The 22,543-nt window shown below is 38.1% G+C and overlaps 2 protein-coding genes across 2 annotated transcripts in view; one reads left to right on the forward strand and one right to left on the reverse strand.

Moving 5' to 3' along the window:
• Positions 1-1,252: 1,252 nt before the first annotated feature.
• The window catches only part of rxfp3.3a2 (relaxin family peptide receptor 3.3a2), a 446,825-nt gene continuing 425,534 nt past the window's right edge, over positions 1,253-22,543 (reverse strand). The window contains exon 2 of the mRNA XM_083558781.1: positions 1,253-2,575. Coding sequence (XP_083414907.1) covers positions 1,445-2,560 — 1,116 coding nt within the window. The 5' untranslated portion in view covers positions 2,561-2,575 and the 3' untranslated portion in view covers positions 1,253-1,444. The remainder of the gene's footprint in view (positions 2,576-22,543) is intronic.
• Positions 7,773-22,543, forward strand: part of adamts7 (a disintegrin-like and metallopeptidase (reprolysin type) with thrombospondin type 1 motif, 7) — a 60,047-nt gene continuing 45,276 nt past the window's right edge. The window contains exons 1-8 of the mRNA XM_083558697.1: positions 7,773-8,230; positions 9,320-9,687; positions 10,736-10,913; positions 11,074-11,261; positions 13,560-13,643; positions 14,250-14,374; positions 15,581-15,730; positions 20,444-20,587. Coding sequence (XP_083414823.1) covers positions 8,122-8,230; positions 9,320-9,687; positions 10,736-10,913; positions 11,074-11,261; positions 13,560-13,643; positions 14,250-14,374; positions 15,581-15,730; positions 20,444-20,587 — 1,346 coding nt within the window. The 5' untranslated portion in view covers positions 7,773-8,121. The remainder of the gene's footprint in view (positions 8,231-9,319; positions 9,688-10,735; positions 10,914-11,073; positions 11,262-13,559; positions 13,644-14,249; positions 14,375-15,580; positions 15,731-20,443; positions 20,588-22,543) is intronic.

The raw sequence follows: 22,543 nt of genomic DNA on the forward strand, positions 1-22,543 counted from the left end.
AGACTGTGTTTTCAAGATAACTGGACAAATATATTTAATCAATGATTTACTTGTTTGTTGATTTATTTCAAGAAAATATATCCTTATAATTCTTTAGTTTGTAGTATTCAGTTTCAACCAATGTCTACCTGTTAAATTTGGGCAGGGAGGGGCGAACCAGACATAGTCTCAGATAAATGTTTGTAGGAATCTCATTTTTTAAGATATCTACATTCAATTTAAAATATAAACTAATGAGACATGTGGCTTTTAACCCATTACTTTTCTGGATTGCTACATTACTGTTGTCATGTATTTATTTATGAAGAAAAAAGATTTCATGGTACTTCATCATCTAGCACTTTCCATAACTTATTAAAAGATATTTAAATTGTGTATGTAGCACATTTCTACTGGGAAACTGTTATCGTTTACAGTTAGGTAGGGCATTTTCAGCTGTGAGTCCCAAAATCTGTGCTGAAGGCAAACAGGTTAGAGTTTAGCCATTCTATCTAAACTGGTGGCTTTTCTCTTTCTGAGAGGCCAAGTTTGAACTGTGACCAGAAGAATTTAATATTTTCTTAAATGCAGTTGCCTTAAAGGGTTTGTTCAACACATAATTCTGTCCTATACATTTGTCAAACCTCATAGGTATTTATTAACAGATGCTTATCACCAAACAAATGCTTATTACCATTTATCCTGCGTCTGCTTGTTTTTACTGTAATGCTGGTAATACTACAAGGTGTTTGTCAGTCTTTTATTGGTCACCATGTATAGTCTGATGTAATGTCAGCTTAGGGACAAATAGAATGGTATATCACTCTGTATTTAAAATGTAATTTGTCTCTTCGGATTTGTCTGATGTTGGTGGTTTGGTCTAGAGCAGGAGTCACCAACATGGTGCCCGTGGGCCGTTTCTAAAAATTAAAAACAATAATTTGTTGCTATTGTTTTTAAATCACACTTGTATTTTTGTGAATTTGAAAATGACAATATTAAAATATAGATGACAAGATATAGATGAATATCATTAATTATAAATAATAACATATAATTAAAGGTAAATCAAGCAAATTTGTTATTTCAGAAGTGTGTACACATTAATCGGTAGCTCTCAGTTTCAAAAAGGTTGGTGACCCCTGGTCTAGAGGGTCTCTCTATTTCTCTCACACACAACACAGATTTTATTATAGTCCTCTGTAAGAGTAGAAACAAAACCAACCATTCAAAACATATCTTTAATTATTTCTGTTTGTATTTACAGGTAAGATAAGGCGATGCGCATCATTGTATGCATTAATACTGCTTAGTTCAGTATGTTGTTTTATTTAGATTGGACTCACACCAAAAGTAAACAGATAGAATGGAAAACATTCTCTTCTGCGCATCACAAGCTCTTCAATTATATCCAAGTGCGAGGTATGTTGGAGTAAATGAGACATTTCACACAGTCAAATCTCACTTATGCTGTGTCTCTGTCTACGGCACCTCCAGAGGCGCGCGCTTTGGTAAAAGCCGGAGAGGAAAGTCTCCAGAAGAGGTTCCTCAGCTTCTTCCTGAACTCCCTTCGCATTAAGCAGTATAATACCGGGTTTAAACAGCTGTTCGCATGAGCGAGACAGACAGTGAGCGGGAACACGTACGTGTGGACCATATAGTAGGTCTTGTCCCAGCGTACCGCGTTCAATTTCACGAGCACGCCCCAAAGCGTGATGGCGTGATTTGGCATCCAGCAGACGAAGAACGAAAGGACCACGACGATCACGGATTTGGTGACTTTATACCGTCTCTTCGGGCGGCTGGTGTTGGCGACGATCCTGCGGCGCACGAAGCCCAGGAGTAGCGCGTTGCAGATGGAGAGGGTGATCATGGGTAAGATGAAGGCAAGCACGACTTTCTGGAGGTGGTAAAGCGCGAGCCATGGGTGGCCTTCGGGAAAGCGGAGGAGGCACAGCCTCTCGCCGGCCACCACTGTCACCGTGGCGAAAACGGCCGTGGGCGCCGTGGCGACGCTCGCGAGCACCCAAAGCGCCGCGCACACGCGTTTGATTGAAGTGAACCGGCGTCGCGCGCCTCCACCACGCACGCAGCACGCCACTGACCAGTACCGACTCACGCTCATGGCCGTGAGGAAAAACACGCTGGCGTACATGTTCATCACGGTGACCGACAGCACGATCTTGCACATGGCGTTACCGAAGGGCCAGCTGAAGTCAAGCGCCGCGTCGGCAGCCCAGAACGGCAACGTGAGCACGAACTGGAAATCGGTCACGGCCAAGTTGACCACGAAAAAGTTGATCGCAGATCTCTTCCTTCTCCTCTTCCCCAGCTTCGTCTTCATCAGGAAAAACACGAGCAGGTTGCCAACCAGACCCACAGCGCACACCGTCGAGTAAACCGACGAGATGAGGACTCTTAGGATAAGACTTCCATCTGCGCTCAGGTCGATGTCCTCCAGACTGCTAAACTTGTCCAGATGTGTTATATTCTTGTTCGGCGTCGCCCAGCAGCTGGAGTTTAAAATCTCCCCCATGCTATCGGAGAAAAGCGCAGGTGCCTTGTGCAACCTTTGCATCATTCACTTTTCATGCATCTTCACGGATTCTTTGTATCGGTTCCTCTCCGCGACTCTCAGCACCGCATCTGACAGCTGATCACCCGCTTTTATACAATCGCGCGCGCTCACTTTCTCCCCCCTCCGTAGCGCGCGAAGTGGGCAACCCCGTGTGATTGGCAGTTCATTCTGATTTATAATTAAGGGTTGTTTTACCATGCGAAGCTACAAAATCCCTTACTCCCAGTCCTGGGAAGGCTCATGACAGATCCAGTGCCTATTTCAGGAACACTTGGTATGATGCAGGAATGCACGCTGGATTGATGTTCAATGCAAGATATACACACACTCTCTCATATACACCTAACCAAGGAACCAAGGACACCAAGGAATCCAGAGGAACAATTGTTGTGGTGGACAATGTATACATTTCTGTTTTTGAGTAAAAGTGCAAATCCCTGCTTAATTATGACTTTAGTGAAAATAAAAATACTCATATTACATTTCTACCTGAGAAAAAGTCGAAAAGAACTTGGCAGAAGATTTCCAGACAGCCATTACACATAGCTTGATATGTCCCAAACGTTGTCTTAAAGAATACATATACTTTATCAAGACAAAGTTTCACATGGCATTAGTCGCAAACATTTGCCTCTTTTCTTTTTATTATTTCTGTGATACATATAAACACAGTTGGGCCCTTGTGCAAAACCCATAACCTTGAAGTGTTCAGTTTTGTCCTTTATCCTTTAATCCTTAATCCCACTTTGGATATAAGTGACAGGAGAGTACAACTTTTCTGTGAATATAGTCACCCTGCATGCTTTTCCTTGCAAAAGCAAGAAATACATATCTTTGAAGTGCCGTCTTTTTGTGACTCCGGAATCTAAAGTTCAATGGATTGGCAAATCCATCCTAAATTACCCCAGGTCTTAATGTCTAGGTCTCAGTGGTGAGTGTGTTTTTTGTTGTTGTTGTTGTTTTTCTTATGATCAGTTGTACAGTAGAAGTGCATACATTTTTCCATTATATGCTTTTATTTTTCCACTATTAATTAATGTTACATAAAAATAATTATATTGTCAACATTACTTCAGATCTTTCTTTAGAGTGTTTCAACCACAGTAATTTTCTTTTTAAAGAGGATGAAAAACATCAACATCAGCACTCTAGTCCCTAATTCTTGTTTGATAAGGAGTACAGATAAAGGGAAAGCAAATAAAAATGCATTACTTTTGTCAGTATAAATGTAGCAGTTGCTGAATAAGACTGACGATTCTGCTGTCTGAATTTCTTTATTTTCTATTAGAATCTTTGCTTACATTAAAAAAAACAAAAAACCATATAGTCAGACCAAGTCACCGGACCTGTTAGTAAGTCCTGTAAGCCATAAAGCAATCTTTGAAAAAAGAAAATGGGTTTAAAACCAACCTGTATGTTACCGGGCAGTATGAGCATTTTCTTAAGCATAAAAAATGCTGAAGCAATATTGAAAATAAAGAATTTAAGGTCAGTGGAAAACAGATATTGGAGTGAAGGTCACTGCTGCAGTCAGCAGGGCAGTTATTAGACTTGAAGCAAATATTCACGTTTGAGAATTCAAGGATTAAATAAGTAACAGATATAGAAGTGAAGGTTGTGGTACTTTAGGACAGCCAATTCATCTTTTGAAGAAAAAACTTACTTATTGGAAGCTGCAAGGTCAAACAAAAAGTATAAAGTAAAGATGGACCAATAAATAAAATATAAATAAAATAATATTGAAATAAATAAAATATTGTAGACCCCCTGAACAGCACTAGATCTCATTACTTTGCATGATAAATGCTATTTCTGCTTTTCAGGTCAGTGCAATGAACAGTTCTGTGTTCTGCAGATTTCAATGGCCATGTAGGTGAAGGGAACAGGGGTAATGAGGGGTTGATGGGTAGGTATGTCCTTAGGGAGCCAAATGTGGAAGGGCAGATGGTAGATTTTGCTAAAAAGGATGGAAATGGCAGTGGTAAATATGTATTTTAGGAAGAAGGAGGAGCATAGGGTGACGTATAAGAGCAGAGGAAGGTGCACACAGGTGGACTATGTTCTATGCAGGAGATGCAACCTGAAGGAGATTGGAGACTGTAAGGTGTTGTAGCTAGACAGCATCAGATGGTGGTCTGTAGAATGGCATTGGAGGTAAAAAAAAAAAAAAAAAAAAGAAGAAGAGGAGATTGAGGACTGAAAAGAAATAAGATGGTGGAAACTGAATTGAGGAAGACTATAGTGTGATATTCAGGGAAGAGGTCAGACAGGGGCTTCGGGTAGTGAAGGGGTGCTGGATGATTGGACAAATACTGCAGAAGTGATAAAGGAGAGAGCTAGAAAGGTACTTGGTGTGACATCTGGAAAGAGAAAGAAAGAAAAAGAGACGTGGTGGTGAAACAAGGAAGTGCAGGAAAGCATGAGGAAAAAGAGGTTGGTAAAAGAGAATTGGGATCTTTAGAGAGATGAGAAAAGTAGGCAGGAGTACAAGGAGATGCAGCAGCAGATGAAGAGGGATGTGGCCAAAGCAAAGGAGAAGGCATATAAGGATCTGTATGAGAAGTTGGACACTAAGGAAGGAGAAAAGCATTTGTACCGATTGGCCAGACAGAGGAACCGAGCTGGGAAGGATGTGCTGCAGGTTAGAGCAATAAAGGATGGAGATGGAAATGTGTTGACTATAGTCAGAAGAGTGTGTTGAGAAGATGAAGGGAATATTTTGAGCAGCTGATGAATGAGGAAAATGAGAGAGAGAGAAGGGTTGATGATGTGGACATGGTAAAGCAGGAAGTGGATAGGATTAGTAAGGAGGTGAGAGCAGCAATTAAAAGGATGAAGAGTGGAAAGTTGGTAGGACCAGATTACATACCAGTAGAAGCATGGAGATGTTTAGGAGAGATGGCAGTGGAGTTTTTAATAAAATTGTTTAACCAGATTCTGTAAGGTGAGAGAATGCCTGAGGAATGGAGAAGGAGTGTGCTGGTACCAATTTTTACGAATAAGGGAGATGCGCAGACCTGTAGTAACTACTACAGGGGAATAAAGTTGATCAGTCACACCATGAAGTTATGGGAAAGAGTAGTGGAAGCCAGGCTGAGAGAAGAGATGACCATCTGTGTTTGCATTGCTGATGGACAGGTTGATGGACGGGGTCAGACATGAGTCTCCATGGACTATGATGTTTGCAGATGATATTGTTATTTGTGGTGAGACTATTGAGCAGGTTGAAAAGAGCCTAGAGAGGTGCAGGTACGTGCTGAGAGAAGTGGGATGAAAGTCAGTAGGATTAAAACAGAGCGTGTGAATGAGTGGGAGGGAATGAGAGTGGAGTGGTTGGGGGGAGAAGAGGTGGAGAAGGTGGGGGAGTTTAGGTTCCTGGGGTGCAAAGTAATGGAAAGTGTGTTAGAGAAGTAAAGAAAAGAGTGCAGGCAGGGTGGAGTGGGTGGAGAAGAGTGGCAGGAGTGATTTGTGATAGAAGAGTATCTGCAAGAGTGAAAAGGAAAGTTTATAGGACTGTGGTGAGACCTGCGATGTTGTATGGTTATTGACTAAAATACAGGAGGCAGAGATGGAGGAGGCAGAGCTGAAGATGTTAAGATTTTCGTTGAGAGTAACGAGGATGGAAAGGATTCGAAATTTGTTTATTAGAGGGACTGTGCATATAGGACGTATTGGAGACAAGGTGAGGAAGGTGAGATTGAGATGATTTGGACATGTGCAGAAGAGGGACATGTGGTATATTGGTAGGAGAATGCTGAGGATGGAGCCACTAGGAAGGAGAAAAAGAGGAAGACCAAGGAGGAGGTTTATGGATGTGGTGAGGGAAGACATGCAGGTAGTTGGTTTGAAAGAAGCCGATGTAGAGGACAGGGTGGTATGGAGACCGATGATCGGATGTGGTGACCCATAATAGGAGCAGCCAAAAGAAGAAGAAGCAGAATTGGGATGCCCTTCACCAGAGTGACTTAAAAAAGTGGTTTAAGAGCTCTCAATAAGTCAAACCCATATAGTCCTGATCAGACACCTTTTGTTATTAATATATCCTAGGCTAGTTTGTGAACTTGCAGTTGCTAAATGCATATTAAATTACGCGTTTTAACATTTGTCTGCAAGTAAGAGTTTTCTTTCTCTTTCAGAAAGTGTAAACAAAACTAAAACTCAGTTATTACAAATCACAGTGAAAGTCAGATTATCCATTGTGATTGTTTTGTTGTTTTTTAAAAACAAGTTGCTTATGGATGAAATGACTAGATATGGATTCTACCAAGTCTCATTCAGTTTGATAATTGTGGATGGGAGCAACTTCCTGAAAAATTACGCACAAGTTTTATCTCAATGAAACACGAACCAGATTGAGAGAAATAATCTCAAAAGAGTGCATCGGATTAATATTCAGTAATAGCCGAGAAATCAGAAAATACAATGTCACATTTTATGTTTACATTTTAGTTGCGAAAAGCACTATAGAAATAAACTTGACTTTATTTTGTGGAAAAAAGACAAAATGAAGAATTTTATCCTAAGGCTGGATGTGAATGAATGGCACTACAGTGATTTTAAATGGGAGGTTTATCATGCGTGTCTAGATTTCTTTGTCTCTTTGGGCCATGGTCCTCCCACACGGTCCAGCCAAGAGGCGGTACAGCAAAATTCATGAGGAAGAAAAGTTTGATTTTGGACTGAGAGCTGCAGTAGTCAGATTGTGTTGCCAGATTGGCACGGATCCTATTTTACTTTACTTTTAACTGAGAAACAATGCAAATGATTAGTATTTCTAAAATGGGTAGGGTGCATATCACTTCTGCTTGTTGACATAATGAAAAGTGTTAGTGAAAATTGTTAGTGATTAAATAGCTGGATAGTATTTAGAAAAGTTTGGCTGTAGCCCTTTGAGTTTAATCACTGGTAAGGTGGTCAAATGTCACATCATTTGTTTTCAAAACTATAGAAAATCGGAAAAATTCATTTTCCTAAGTTAACATTTTCACAGTGCTAAGTGACAGTTACTTAGTTAGTACTTAGATAGTACTTAGTTAGTAAGTGACATAGTAAAGAGAAGCCTTACTCCACACACACACACACACACACACACACACACACACACACACACACACACACACAAAACCCATGCAATTTCTTAATCGGGAAAATCTGGCAACCCTGGCAGGGCTGGGACAAAAACGCGTTGGGATTGGAAGTGAAATTTGGCAAAGTCGGAGATGGGGATGGTTCATAGTGAATCTGGGCGGGTTTGAAGTCGCTACTGGTTTGGAAGTTTTGTGCATACAATCTGGCAACCTCTGTCCCAGCAGTTGAGTCGGGACTCTCGGGACTCCCCCTGCTGCGGCTCTGGCTCGGGCGCCTCGGGTTCCTCGGGATGACTCGCGCTGATGAGAGCTGAAAAGTTTGGGTGTATGATCGCCGCATCCTGCAGCATGGATCCACTCAGCTTGCGTCCTCAGTTTCTGCAAACATCTGTACTGCGAAATGAAAGGCGTTTACAATAACCTTCCGTGTGTGAGAAAGACCGCTGAAGTGCACAAGCCTTGAGCTCAGCTTTTAGGATGCACTCAAAGCGCGGATTTTGCGCCTTTTGCCTGGTCTTCATACTCCCAGCTGTACTCCTGAGCATTGTACAGAGAGCAGACTCTCATGTGCTCTATGAAACTGCAGGTGAGTTGGAGAAGCATTATAGTTTTTGACCTTGGATGAATGTGTGTCTGCGAGGAATCAGTTCTGCTCTTGTGTTCTGAGCTCTATTGCTTCTGCACCCGCGCAAAAAAAAAAAGATGTTTTACAGTCTTTTGTAGACTCTTTACATTCTTCTCAAAACAAATAATGCATAAGAAATCATTATGCAAAAAAACAAACAAACAAACAAAAACTTTTTAATTCTGTTGGATGAGTGAAAGAGTTGCCAGTTCAATATGGGATGCTGCAGGCTTTCATTGAGCTGTCAGCAGTGCAGCTGAGTGGAAAAGAAATGTTGTTCCCCAAATTGATTCTGGATTAAACAAGCACACGTTAATTTATAAATAAATACGTTTCCAGAACAAAATTGATAGAATTAGGACAGGCTAATAAGGAGGATGTTAGGATGAAAAATACAACTTAGAGGATTCAATAGCAGTTTACACAAAACAGCAGAAGGTGGAGAAGGAGGATATGAAGGAAAAATGTTGGGCCTAGACTTTATTCAGTTTTGCTATTGACATCTTGACACGGTTGTGCAACGTGAATGTCTTTGTTAGCATGAATTAACAATCTATTAAAAAGATCGTAATTTTTTCGCAGCCTGTTTTAAAAACAAATATTTACAAAGTTAAACACCTTTGATGCTTTTTAGTTTTTTTTTATAAATAAAGCTACTGTTTGTGTGTTGTTTCCTGTCTAATGCCCAACATCGTCACACTCTGGCTGGTTTTGGAGAGGAAACATCCTTGTCCTCTGTTTCTCTCTGCTGTTTCATGACATCTGGGTCAAAATTGGAACAATGCTTTCAGTTGAAAGAGCTTTCAAGACAATGGAAGATTCTGACTGAGCCTCTGGAAAAATGCATAATTAGACATGATGTCTTAAAGCCCTATATGATTCTCTTTTTTTAGCTAGTATTGTTTCAGGCAGAAATGTTTTGTTTGCATCTAGCTCTTAGCAGTACTGAGGTCTGTTGTTTATCGCTGAAAAATAACTCATTAATTGTTATTGTAAAAGAAGGAGAGTTCTCTAATAACTCATGTCATAACCATCTTTTTGTTTCTGCAGGTAGTTTTTCTGAAGGGCTTCTCCAGGACGAGATTGTTCACCCTCAGAGAGTGGATTCAGATGGAGCTTTCATCTCGAACCTCGTGTCCTACCGTGTTAGCCGAGTCCGTCGGAGGCAGACTGTGAACAGCACTGAAAGCCTGCCTCATGTTTTCTACCATTTACAATACAATGGAGAGGACTTGCTTTTCAATCTTACCCTAAACCCATATCTTCTAGCTCCTGGTTTTCTCACAGAACGGCGATCAGGTAGCCTTAAGGGCTCCACGTTACATTCTGCTGGCAATTCTCTGTGCTACTTTCTTGGAGAGGTTTGGAGTGAATCAGCCGCTAAGGGGCAAGCAGCTGTGAGCACCTGCAATGGCTTGGTATGCTAGCTGGAATAAATACGATGGGGGATGTTTAATAGGGGAACCGCTTTCACAATGATAATGAATTTACTTTCATCAAAATATTCCATATTTACATTCTCACTTCCTGAACATACAGTAACTATGGTTGAACAGAGCTTATTGTATAAAATTTAAAGGGTGGGATTGGTCTCGGTTAAAGGTTTGAAGCTGTCTGTAAAGAGACATAGCATTAGCATAGCATAGCATGTAGCGAAGCATTTGACATTTTTTTTTTTTTTTTTTTTTTTAGATCATGTTATTATTTATATGCCTATCAATTACGACCAACTATATTTTACATTATTGTTAAAATTGGTTTAATATAAAATGTTTAGTTGATGGAGATTTTTTTTTTTCTCTTATTATTGGAACAAACGAAATCTTATGTAGATCAATCAAAAAAGCTTGAAATCTTAATTATACACCAAGTCCTTGTAATGGTTTTGCACTCTTCAGGTCATCAGACTTCACTATAGTATTTACTTGAAGTTCTACAGAAAAATTTATTTCCTTACTCAGTTGCTATTGTGTATCACAATTACTAGCCTATAGTTGATTCTAGCATTTTCTATTTGTCTTATGGTTAATTTGGTAATAAAGCATTAATTTAGTCTGCCATTATATAGTTTCCTCGAATACAAAGATTTAAAGGTTTGGTGAAACTATTCCTTTACAATACTACACTTTTTCTAAAATTCTGTTTTGTATATATTTTTAATCTGGGGAAATAAAAGTGATTTAACTGTAACCAAAGTAATACAATTAATAAAAGACAGGCCATGTAACAGGTTCATGTGATGCCTATTTTAGTGTAAAGTATAATTTTAAACTTGTGTGGCTTGGTAGAAAAGTTGCTGAAATAAGAAAAATCACTAACATCACTACAACCTCAAGTTTTTTCCCTCTCAAGTGCTTTAAATAGACTGAGGGAAAGTCCAAGAAGGATAGTAGTAAGAGGATATGTCTTGAATTGGTGAGACTTGTAATTATTGTCAGCGTGGGCTGACCTTGGTTTTTTCTGTAGACAGGGCTGTTTAAACTCTCAGAGGAGGAATTCTTCATCAGGCCGCTGGAGCAAACGCACAGATCAGAAGAACCACAAGCTCATGTCATCTTCAAGCGACATACTACTGAGCAGACCGGCCAGCTGGTGCAGCCGTTATTTGAAGGGAAAACATCCAATGGGACCTGCGGAGTCAAAGGTGAAAGACCAGGGCTACTCTCGCTACTGTATTTTTATCTACTGGAATAGAGGGGATTTGTGTACTGATACCAGTCCATGCAACTACTAAATCTTCTAAAGCTTAAAAATGTGCAGTTGTGATAGCAGAGAGATATTGATTGCGATGATATCTTTGCCAGATGTTAGTGGAAGAGCACAGCGAGTAGAGAGGCAGCGAGAGCGTTGGGAGAAACACCATCAGCGGAGGAGACGGCGCTCCATCAGCAGGGAGAAATGGGTGGAGACTCTTGTGGTGGCTGACCCAAAAATGGTGGAGTATTATGGCAAGAATGGAGTGGAGAGCTATGTTCTGGCTGTCATGAACATTGTAAGTATTTCCTTATTGTGTTCATTCCAATTGTTTTGAATTCTTATTTCCTTGTGGTTTCGTAGATTTGAAATGTTTCATTCTCTCCTTCCTCTTTAGTTAACATTTGAATAGGGAATTACTTTAGTCAGCACTTATAGTCATATATAAAAAAAACTGTAAATACCATTGGGACATCAGTGTAGACAATATCAAATATATATATTTTTTCATGATTTGAGATATTCAGTATTAGAACGCTTAATGTGATGAGCTAACCGCCAGTCATGTAATTGCAGATGCACCTATAGACAGCTGATGAGAAAGTTCTTGTAGGGTCTTTTTTTATTAAAATCTCTTTTATTAAATTGAACAAAGTGTAAGTGCTGCTATGATGCTTGTCTTAAATCGACCATCAGGACGACACAATAGGATTATATAAATAAAATTTTGCTACACAAAACATAAATGAAACATGCTAACGACGTAAAAAGCCTCATTAATTTAAACTGACTTTCAGGTATGCTTTTGTTTGCTTATGTTTCTGCTATATTCAAGAATGTAGGTAGCATATATGGCCAATCACAAATCAAGGGAAATAAGCCATATATATATATATATATATATATATATATATATATATATATATATATATATATATATATATATATATATATATATATATATGAATAAACTGTGTTAAATTGTTGTATTCATGCAAATAAATTAAGTAATAACTTTTTAAAAATCTTTTTGGATAAACTGAAGATATTAGGGGGGTTTTTTTGTTGTTGTTTTTTTTATTTAAGGCACAGCTTCTACTATTCAAAACGGCATTTTATCGACTTTCATGTTCTTTTCAAGTTTCAATAAAAGTCTCCTTTTATTACTAACACCAGAAGTCTGCGAACACTGCAGAAGTCTCTGTACTGCACTGATACATCTTTCCTTCTGTTGAACTGGATCCAAGTCATCTGACCTCACTGTAATACAGCTGCAGGCCCTTAGCCACACTTTCCAAAATACACTTAGGAGTTTCTTTGCCTGGCTGAACTGTTGCTACTGAAAGCTTTGTTAAAGGAAAAGACCTACTGAAACATAAAACAAAACGATTTCATTGCAGACTCTCAGTTAGGTTGGATGGACCTGGTGCAAAGAGGAAACATTGTATTTCCACAGTTTTATGTCGAACAGCATTTTTAAACAATCTTTTATCCTGATTACCTCAGTACCAGTTTCAAAATAAAAACCATGTCTGACTGCTGTGCATTAATGTCCGATGTTTTGAGTAAGAAAAACTAATTTGCTATTTAGAAAAGCATTTGAATGCTTTTTTAACCAAGAAGTAAAGTGGAAAATTTCCCAAGTAGATTCCATGCTGAAGAGTAAACAAAGAAGAAAGCCTGTTTTAAAATGTTTTCTTCTGCTATGGGTTTCATTATGTGTTTTTTTTTTTCCTGTGTGTGTGTATGTGTGTGTGCATGTGTGGGTGCATGTATGAAAAATCCTTCACTATTTGCAGCTTGGAATGTAGAGACAAGTGAGAATGAATGAGAGCTTTATATTTTGGAATAAGAGAATGATATAACAGTGACAACAACAAAAAAATCCTAATCTTCGATGTTAGCTGGAAATTCAACAGACAGGACAGGGCGTTTTGGATTTGTGTTTTTAAACCTCTTAAAAGTAAACACCTGCTTCCGATTACTGAAGAATTTCTCGTTCTTTGTTGTTCTGGTAAAAAAAAAAAAAATTAAGAAAATAATTTTTAATACCCAGAATCAATAGAAAAATATTATAATTAAATCCTGCTGTTTCCTTACTGTTTCCTTAGTGTCAGCTTATTATCGACCAGCAGCAGACATATGCCCCTTTAACCTCTATTGATTTCTATGTCTTTCAATCAGTTTGCTCATTTAATGAGCCTGTGGTGTTTGGTCCATTAACAGATACCCTCATGAGTATGCTTTTAAGTTCCTTAACAGTAATTAGCTTAAATAGCCATGCTTTTAGACATTGTTTACTAGCACAATGCAAATCAAGCTTTGATTTTGAAAGTAGCTCTCCACAGACTCCAAAGATATGTTCTCTATTTAACACACCCTGAGGAGAAGTGGTTGACAATCTGATATGTGAATTCATTAGTGTATTACAAGTAGCATTTTTAAATGAGTTTATTTTCTACTTAATTTCAATATTGACTCTATTTCCTAACAAATTTTGACTGCTTCATGCAGCACACTTGTGTTTGAAGTGCTGATTTTGCATTATATTGTATGTTCATTAGGCATTCTGCTGTTGTTGGTGTTTTTTTTGCAGGTTGCAGGGCTTTTTCGGGACCCGAGCATTGGAAATAACATCAATATTGTTGTTGTGCGTCTCATTCTACTAGAACAAGATGAGGTGAGCCAGCCTGTTGAGAGATCTGGACATTAAATAAAGGAGCTATCTAGTAGTGTGTGTATTTACATTATTGGGTATATTTAGTACTTTGATTGTATTGATGGTTACTTTTCAACTTGCTGGTGGCATCACTACTGTGGTTTTGAGTTATCCAGTAGTAATAATTCTTGATTATAGTAGTAGGTACAAAACTATAAGGTAGTGCATTGTTTTACATGCTTGTGCCAACAATTTTGGTGTGTTGTGCATTTTTCTGCTAGACCAAGATGAGGTGAGCCACCAAGTAAATACACCAGATTTAACCAGTATTAATCATTTTAGGATTTATAGTAGTGGGTACTACAAATAATGGCTATGATACAACGTTAAAATAAGTCCATATTGTGGTTGTGCATCTATGTTTATAATTAGGTCACATGTGTTAAAGGTGCCATTTAGATGCGTTTATAAAATGACTCCAACCCCCCACCCCAAAAATGCTCTATTAGGTTCATGTAAATACTTGAATCCACAGCTTTCAATTTATGATTTGCATTTCATGTGTTTTAATTGTTATAATAGTTTGGTTGCTATTGTTCTTTGGGTTTCTTGTTATGTTGCATTCAGGAAGACTTGAAAATTACTCACCATGCAGACAACAGTCTCAACAGTTTCTGCAAATGGCAAAAGCACTTGAATACAAAGGGAGATGAACATCCAGTCCATCATGATGTGGCTGTCCTACTTACAAGGTGCTTATATAAACATATTGGTATTGCTTTATATTAGCTGTTATTACAATTAATAGACCATTAATAACATTAGGAAAATTATTCAGAAGTATACAATAATCAACACCTCAATAAGCATATGTGCATCTGTTAATTGGCAAAATGTTAATATTTACAGGATAGATTAACTGAAGATTTAAAAAAGTCAATGCAAATATATTTAATTGACAATTAAGTATTGCTACTATTATGGTGTTGAAAGTCATGGAAGTTCATCGATTATTAATGTAACCTAATGCAGCTAATCATCATCAATCATAATAAATAATATTAATCAAGTAGGTGCATTTAAGTAGTGGGAAGAAAGATTTAAAAATATATTTTAATCATTTTAATCAGACCAGCCACACGTCACATACTCATACTTTTGCTCATATTAAAACCAGCAGATGAGTCAATCAAAATATTTTTTCAATCAGAATGATTGGCAGCCTCAATCTTCTCTCTCACTTCCGTTATCTTCTGGCCTGTTTTCTTGCGTCTAAGATAAGAAAAGGATTTGCAAATGGGCTCTTATCCTCCAAAAATAAGACATTTTCAGAAACCATGAGGTAGCTGTCATAAGTGAAAATCTTTCAATATGTTTGATGTAAATCATGACCATTTTTTATGACATAAAATACTTGGAAACAATATAAATCTTGTCAGCCTGTCGTGTTGCCCAGTCCCATGTTCCTGGAAACATAAAAATATATAGTGAATAATTTAGCTAGTGTAGTGTGATAATGAAAATTTTAATGAAAAGTCAGCAAGAAGCTTACTAGTGTTTTCACTGTAGTGTTCTTACATAAAATATGGCTAGCACCTATATTTACTTATAGCAGAAGTCTTATATGACAGCTACACAGCTACAGTTAAGCACAGAATAAAAAACTTTTGTCAGCAAACACAACTGTTTTTAAAAAAGGAATAGTCTCTATTGTATCATTGTGAATTCTATGATACTGGTGCACATTGTATATTTCTTTATGTTTTTTGTCTTTCAGCAAAGCTCTAAGCTATTTCTGTTCGTAAGTTGTTGCTCTTCACAGCAATAAAAGAAATAACGAGAATGCCAAACTCTACAATGTTTGGGAAATGAAACACAGCCCATAGCCTAGATAAATGAGGTCTGAAAGAGGTTTCTGTGCTTAATATAGTCATGAGTAACGATTCTTTTTGGCACAGGAAAGACATTTGCGCTTCCACCAACAAGCCATGTGAGACGCTAGGGCTCTCTCATGTGGCGGGAATGTGTCAACCTCATCGCAGCTGTAGCATCAATGAGGACACAGGACTGCCGCTGGCCTTCACTATAGCACACGAGCTGGGACATAAGTAAGTCCTCTAAACACACTTCCAATTATCAGCTGCTAACTTGCACAAGATTTGATTAAAATCTGGGGAAACTATTCAAAACACTAGGCAAGGTCAAGGTCATTAATAGGCTAGGTCAGATGGGGCTAGGCAAAACTCAAACCAGGATACCTGTGGCACAGAAAACAGGCTTGAAACATGAGAAACAGGTAAACTGAGTGTATACTTTGTGAACTTTTGGTGACTAAGAGCTTTTTTGTGTTTTTGAATAGGTGATTGCAAGCAGCTGTCTCTACTTCAGAGTTTTACAATTGAGAACAGGGCAGAGTGTGTGTCTGTGTGTGTCTCTGTGTTTATGTGCGTGTTCTTGGAGGTGTAATCTGAGGTGGCTATGTTTGGTGGTTGTGGTTCATGTTAGGAGCTAGACTTTGTAATCTGGCTTGACCTGACACTAATTCTCATTTCCGAGTTAAATTGGACAAGATGTAGAGCTATTCTATTAAACAGTGTATCTTGACTTGTTTATGAGAAATCACCAGCTTTCCGTTTGTTGAGAATGAAGTTGCAGCTTTAAAACCTCTGGCTGTTGCAAAACACAGAGACTTGAGACAAACCTAATAAACCTTACATAAATCTCCTCACAGAAATCCATACCAGATACATGTTTTTAATCCCTTTATGTGGAGTGTCCAAATCCGGCACAAACGTGACCTGTTTCTATAGAGCATATTAAGGCTGAAACGATTAGTACCTCAAGTAATTTATATACAAAAAATTATTTGCCTCGATGCTTCGTTCAGACTTTGTTACTACACACAGAGCATTGTGTTTTTCCATAGACTATTATTACTGATGCACCACATGCTAAACTCTGAAGTGCTCTGGCAGAACGATTCCAAAGTTTGCGATAATTTGGAATTCATATTTATGTTTTTATTTATTTTGTTTTTAATTATATATTTCTATTTACATTTTGATGTAATATGGCAATTAAATGCACTAAATGGGTTTACTTTTCATTTACATTTTAAGAGACCTGTCTTATTTACTTTTGTATATTCAGTATTGCTCTTTAATAAAGAAAAAGTGCTTCCTATCCGATGACTCCATTAATCGATGGAATAATCGTTAGCATATCGAATTACTAAAATATTCGATTCGATATTCCCTAGAGCATATTAAATCTTGCTGTTTTCTAGCCAGCAGCAATTAGCTTTTTTAGACAAAGCATGCCTGTTTGCATAAGTTTCCTTTCTATATAATGAATGTCCTTTTTCCAATGTTATCTAACACATATACATGTTTTATTTGTTTTATTTAGCTGTTAACAGGAAATAGCATTAGCATAGCTGGCATAAAGAGATTACAGTGGCGTGGAGATTACTTTTTATAAGCGGAATAACAGCATCCGCATGCATGTGAAACAACTTAGAGAGGTGTGAGTGTGAACTTGAATGTGGTCCTCATCAAAGGAATTCTGTATGTTTGATTATGTGGTACAAGGTGGTTTAGGGGCTCATCTGTTTTTTTTTTATAATGCCTTTGATAAGTGTTTAGGGCAACACCACACAAGACTATAATTATCATGGAGTTCGGTGTCTCATTTGAAAACACAAGGTATATGAATTGTAATTAGTATTGGCATTAATTATAACAAAAAAATCCATAGTGTATTAGTGTTTATTATCTTTTATGAGAAAACTTATGGAAAGTCTGAAATCTGATATAAGGTGTCGATTTATTTCCTTTGACAGCAGGAAGCACAGAGAGAGAATAAATGACAGATACATATAAATGCACTCATTCTAAATCATCAGCAGTCCCTAACATTTTTTGCATCACAGACCAGTTTCTATGGATCGAAGGGGGTGGAGGTTGTCCGAGTTCCCTGGTCGGCGGGTGGTGGGGGGGGTGGGGTATATTGTCAAGAGCAATAACGTGCAAATTATATTACTATTATGCATATACATATATGCATATATGAATAATTTATTAATTTAATTACATATATCTGAAAATGTAACTCACCATAATGCAGAATCAGTAGCAGTTCAATTTATCGACACATACAAAAAAACTGCACCAGAAACAACTGCGGGAAATTAGCATTGGATACACAAAAAAGATTTGCTGTGTATTTGTTAAAATGGTAAGGTTTTCTGTAGGGATTTATGGAATAAACAAAATAAATTATTAACAATTTATTATTATGAAAGAGCAACCAAACATTTCAAGACATGCACTTTTAAGTAACATAATCAACTTTAGGGTGGTAACACAAACTTTGCTTTGTGTTGGTCTGTTAGCAAATAGTTTCCTATGAAAGCATGTCCTTAGTGTTAGTCCCAATTCTCTACAGAGCTCCAGTGGCGCAATCGGTTAGCGCGCGGTACTTATACAGCAGTACAGGCGAAGCAATGCCGAGGTTGTGAGTTCGAGCCTCACCTGGAGCATGGATTTTAAACACAGCTTACAAACAGGTTAAAAGTTCTAGTTGTAATGCTGGGGAGCTGCATTTCACTCTGTTATAGCTGGCCCTGTGGTCTTAATAAGCTTGGATATGTAGAAAAAGGACTTCTGCTAATTTATATGAAGCCTTTTACATGATTGTGAATAAAACTATAGTGTATTATACCATATGTATCCTTACTAATAGGTGAATTTTACATTCAGATCTGTCCAATATATAGTTAGTTTTCCTTGTTTTGCCCAAGAGCTGCCAGTCGAGGAACATAAGGCTGCTTTGTAGCACAACATAAATCTGCCACATGCAGCTCTTTGAAATAAGAAAGAAATAGTGATCTCCTGAACTCCATGTCAAACACTTTACGAGTTCACCACTCAGACATGGTGGGTTGTAATCTTTTTCCCCTTTTCATGTTCTGTCTTTTATTTTCATATTAGTTTTAGAAGTAAACGTTTGTTAATTTCCCTACATTGGTCAAAGCATGCATTTCCTGCTTTTTTTTTTATTTTTTTTTATCTTTTCTCTTCCTATTTGTGACACAGTTGTGGACATTGTATGAGCTTTATTTTTTTTAGCTGATTAGCAGTGGAGTCAAGACTTAGCCATATACTAATCCATGTTCACTCTGCCCTGTATATACACTTCAGCGGTGTGTATAAAAGATTTAGACAGAGATTGTCTTCTGAATGTGAGGAACCTTTGATCATCATTTACATTGTACATCAATAACAAGATCATCCAAATACTATACCACATTAACCTGAGAATATAAACCAGGTTAAAAATACACATTTGTTATTTATTTATTCATTAAATAAATGCAGTGATCACTAGCACTTAGAGCCTCAGCCTAGTATTAAAGGTCATTGCGTTAGTATTCGCTCCTTTGGAAAATTCTCATTTCCAATTGTGTCTTATTGTAAGGATTATTTTGCTGAAGTAGAGATATAAAGCTAAATTTATAATCCTGGTTTGTCACTATTGACTATTTCCTTTCAAAAACCTGCTGTATAAATTTAGAGATTAAAAAAAACATGTATCATGCTGCACGTTGCACAGCTCATGATTGTTTTGTAAATGGAATAAACATTTTTATGCATCAATGCATTTAAAAATGTTCATGTTTTTTATGATTTTTATTTTTTTTTTACATTTCTGGGAAATTGAAATTATTTAGTTGAAGATTAAAATCTTTTGTATTTTGTAGCATGCATGAATGGAAAAACATAGAGATGTGTAAGGCTGATGAATTAACCTTATACCTTATCTGAATTTCTTTAAAATTCTTCTTTTTCTTTCGGCTGCTCCCATTAGGGGTCGCCACAGCGGATCATCCATCCCCCTGTCTTCTACATCTGCCTCTTTCACACTAACTACCTGCATGTCTTCCCTCACCACATCCATAAACCTCCTTCTTGGTCTTCCTCTTTTCTTTCTTCCTGGTGGCTCCATCCTCAGCATTCTCCAATATAACTCATGTCCATCCTCTGCTCCAAACCATCTCAATCTCGCCTCCCTCACCTTGTCACCAAAACATCCAACATGCACTGCCCCTCTAATAAACTCATTTCTAATCTTGTCCATCCTTGTCACTCCCAACGAAAACTTAACATTGTCAGCTCTGCTACCTCCAGCTCCACCTCCTGTCTTTAACTCAATGCCACCGTCTCTAATCCATACAACATCGCAGGTCTCACCACAGTCCTATAAACTTTTCCTTTCATTCTTGCAGATACTCTTCTATCACAAATCACTCCTGCTATCACTCTTCTCCACCCACTCCACCCTGCCTGCACTCTTTTCTTCACTTCTCTAACACACTCTCCATTACTTTGCACTGTTGCCCCCAGGTACCTGAACTCCTCCACCTTCTCCACCTCTCTCCCTGCAACCACACCCCTCCACTGCCCTCCCTCTCGTTTACGCACATGTACTCTGTCTTACTCCTACTGACTTTCATTCCCCTTCTCTCCAGCGTGTACCTCCACTTCTCCATGCTCTTCTCAACCTGCTCACTACTCTCACCACAAATCACAATATCATCTGCAAACATCATAGTCCATGGAGACTCCTGTCTGACCTCGTCCATCAACCTGTCCATCACCACTGCAAACATTGAAACTCCATTTATGCATTGAAACTCCTGAAATGTCAAACCAGAAGCTATAACTTATGACCATTTTTATAAAAATAATGTGCCTGGAAACATATAATAATCCCTTTATTCATTGCTCTGTCATACTGTCATCAACCACTCTGTGCTGCAGCTTCGGGATCGAACACGATGGCAACAGCAATAACTGCGAGCCAATTGGAAAAAGGCCGTTTGTCATGTCTCCTCAGCTCCTGTATGGAACATCTCCACCCAACTGGTCACGGTGCAGCCGCCAGTACATCACACGCTTTCTAGAGTGAGTAGCACACTGACGGATTTTTCACTTCTCTCTCTGTCTATAAATATAATTTTTCCTTAGCAATCAGTCAGATTTTCCGTTTTCTTCATTGAAGTGCCCTTATTCGGCTCAGCTGCGGGTATAATAATCTTTAACTGAGATTGTCTAATTACAGAGTTTCGAATAGGATACTACACAGGATGTAACTCTTCTGACTGAGTTACAGATAGAGCTTTGGACCATGTGGAGCGAAATGACTTTTGCCAATGTGTTAAACCCATTTGATGTTATGTTTATATTACGAGTTCAAAATGTGGGTGTAAAAGCATCACCTTGAGACACAATGATTAGATTCTGTTTACTGTGAGTCACCCATTGGATTTGTTTTGGGCTTGTTTTGTGTCTGATGGATAAAGTTTGACATGGACTGAGTTAGCCTCATCTATAATTGACTCTGCCAGAGAAGGTGCAAACAGCATCGATTTCCCAGGCGACAGCATGGCTGTGTTGATTCTCCTGTCAGTTTTGCTCCATCAGCTGAAGTGCATTAAGCGTAGGTCAGTACGGATCAGACTGGAGGAAGGTGAGGCACCTTAGGGAGTATTTTACACAGCAGCCAATGGCTTGGAACCAAACCAAGCTGGATAATTATTACCAAAACCATTCTGGCTGATATTTTTTACTCATTGCAGCTGGATAAGATCTATCCTCTTTTCCCATAATCTGTTTATTCACTGTGGTGAGGATTTTTTTTTTTTAATTACTCCTGAATTGACTTGTGAACATTTGTGAGTATTGACAGTAACTGTGTATGTATCCATGAGCATGTTCCATTGAATTACTAAATATAATTGCTCACAATGTTTTTTTTTATGTGTTTTATTAGCGGCTCTATGAGATTTGCAAGGTTACTGTTAACATGCTCATTCCAATACATAATTTTTTCTATTTCTATTAACAGCTTATTCCACTGTAATGTACTGCAGATGTCCAGTATAATCAAGCCTAATAATAAAGAAATGAAAAACATATTGCATTAAATCAGCAATAAATATTAATGTGCCATTCTAACATTAAACATAACTATACAAAAAAATTATCAGGTTTAGTTAGTATCTAGGATTGAATACTTAAATGCTCACTGCTCACCACCTTATCTTTTTTATTACATATACAGATGAGTGGCAAAATAAAAGAAAGCCCTCAAAAAGTGTAGTGATTTCACTTGGGGCCACTAGGACAGCTTCTTCTTCTTCTTCTTCTTCTTCTTCTTCTTCTTCTTCTTTTTTTGGCTGCTCCCATTAGGGGTCGCCATAGCCGTCTCATCCCAAATCAAAAGCCAAAGAATTTGATTTCATTTTGATGCTAATCAAGCTTTTCAGGAAACCCTTGTACCCTGTAGATATGAGCAGGGCCATCCCATGACTTTTACTTCCTTCTAAGATTACAAGTGGACTAAAATTATGTCATTACCTAAAACTCCCGCTCAACACACAAACACACACACACACACACACACACACACACACACACACACACACACACACACATACACATAATACACAAGAAACATTTTTCCACGGATCACTATGCGTTTCTAATTCTTTGAGTCATATACTTTATGCCAAAAATCATATCAATGATTTATCAGGCGGGAAGAAGCAGAGCCAAAGGAACTAAGAAACGAGATGATAAAGAAACCAGCGACTTAATAGGCATTTATACTTCTGTGAATACATGTTTGCCAAATGTGAATTATCTATGGTTGATTAAACAGAGCTTATTCAGAATACAATATCCAAAGGCTGTTACTTTTGATAGGCTTGAAGGCTTTCCCAGGCCTTTGGCTTCATGCCACGTTTTCCCCATGACACGGCACATATGATGAAACATCCCTCCCTTCCTTCTTCTACTAATGAAAGAACAGCACAGAGTGCTGTTGTAGCTTGGTGTTAAATGAATAGAAGAGGCTGA

The sequence above is a fragment of the Silurus aristotelis genome, assembly GCF_946808225.1.
Source record: "Silurus aristotelis genome assembly, chromosome: 13".
Lineage (NCBI taxonomy): Eukaryota > Metazoa > Chordata > Actinopteri > Siluriformes > Siluridae > Silurus > Silurus aristotelis.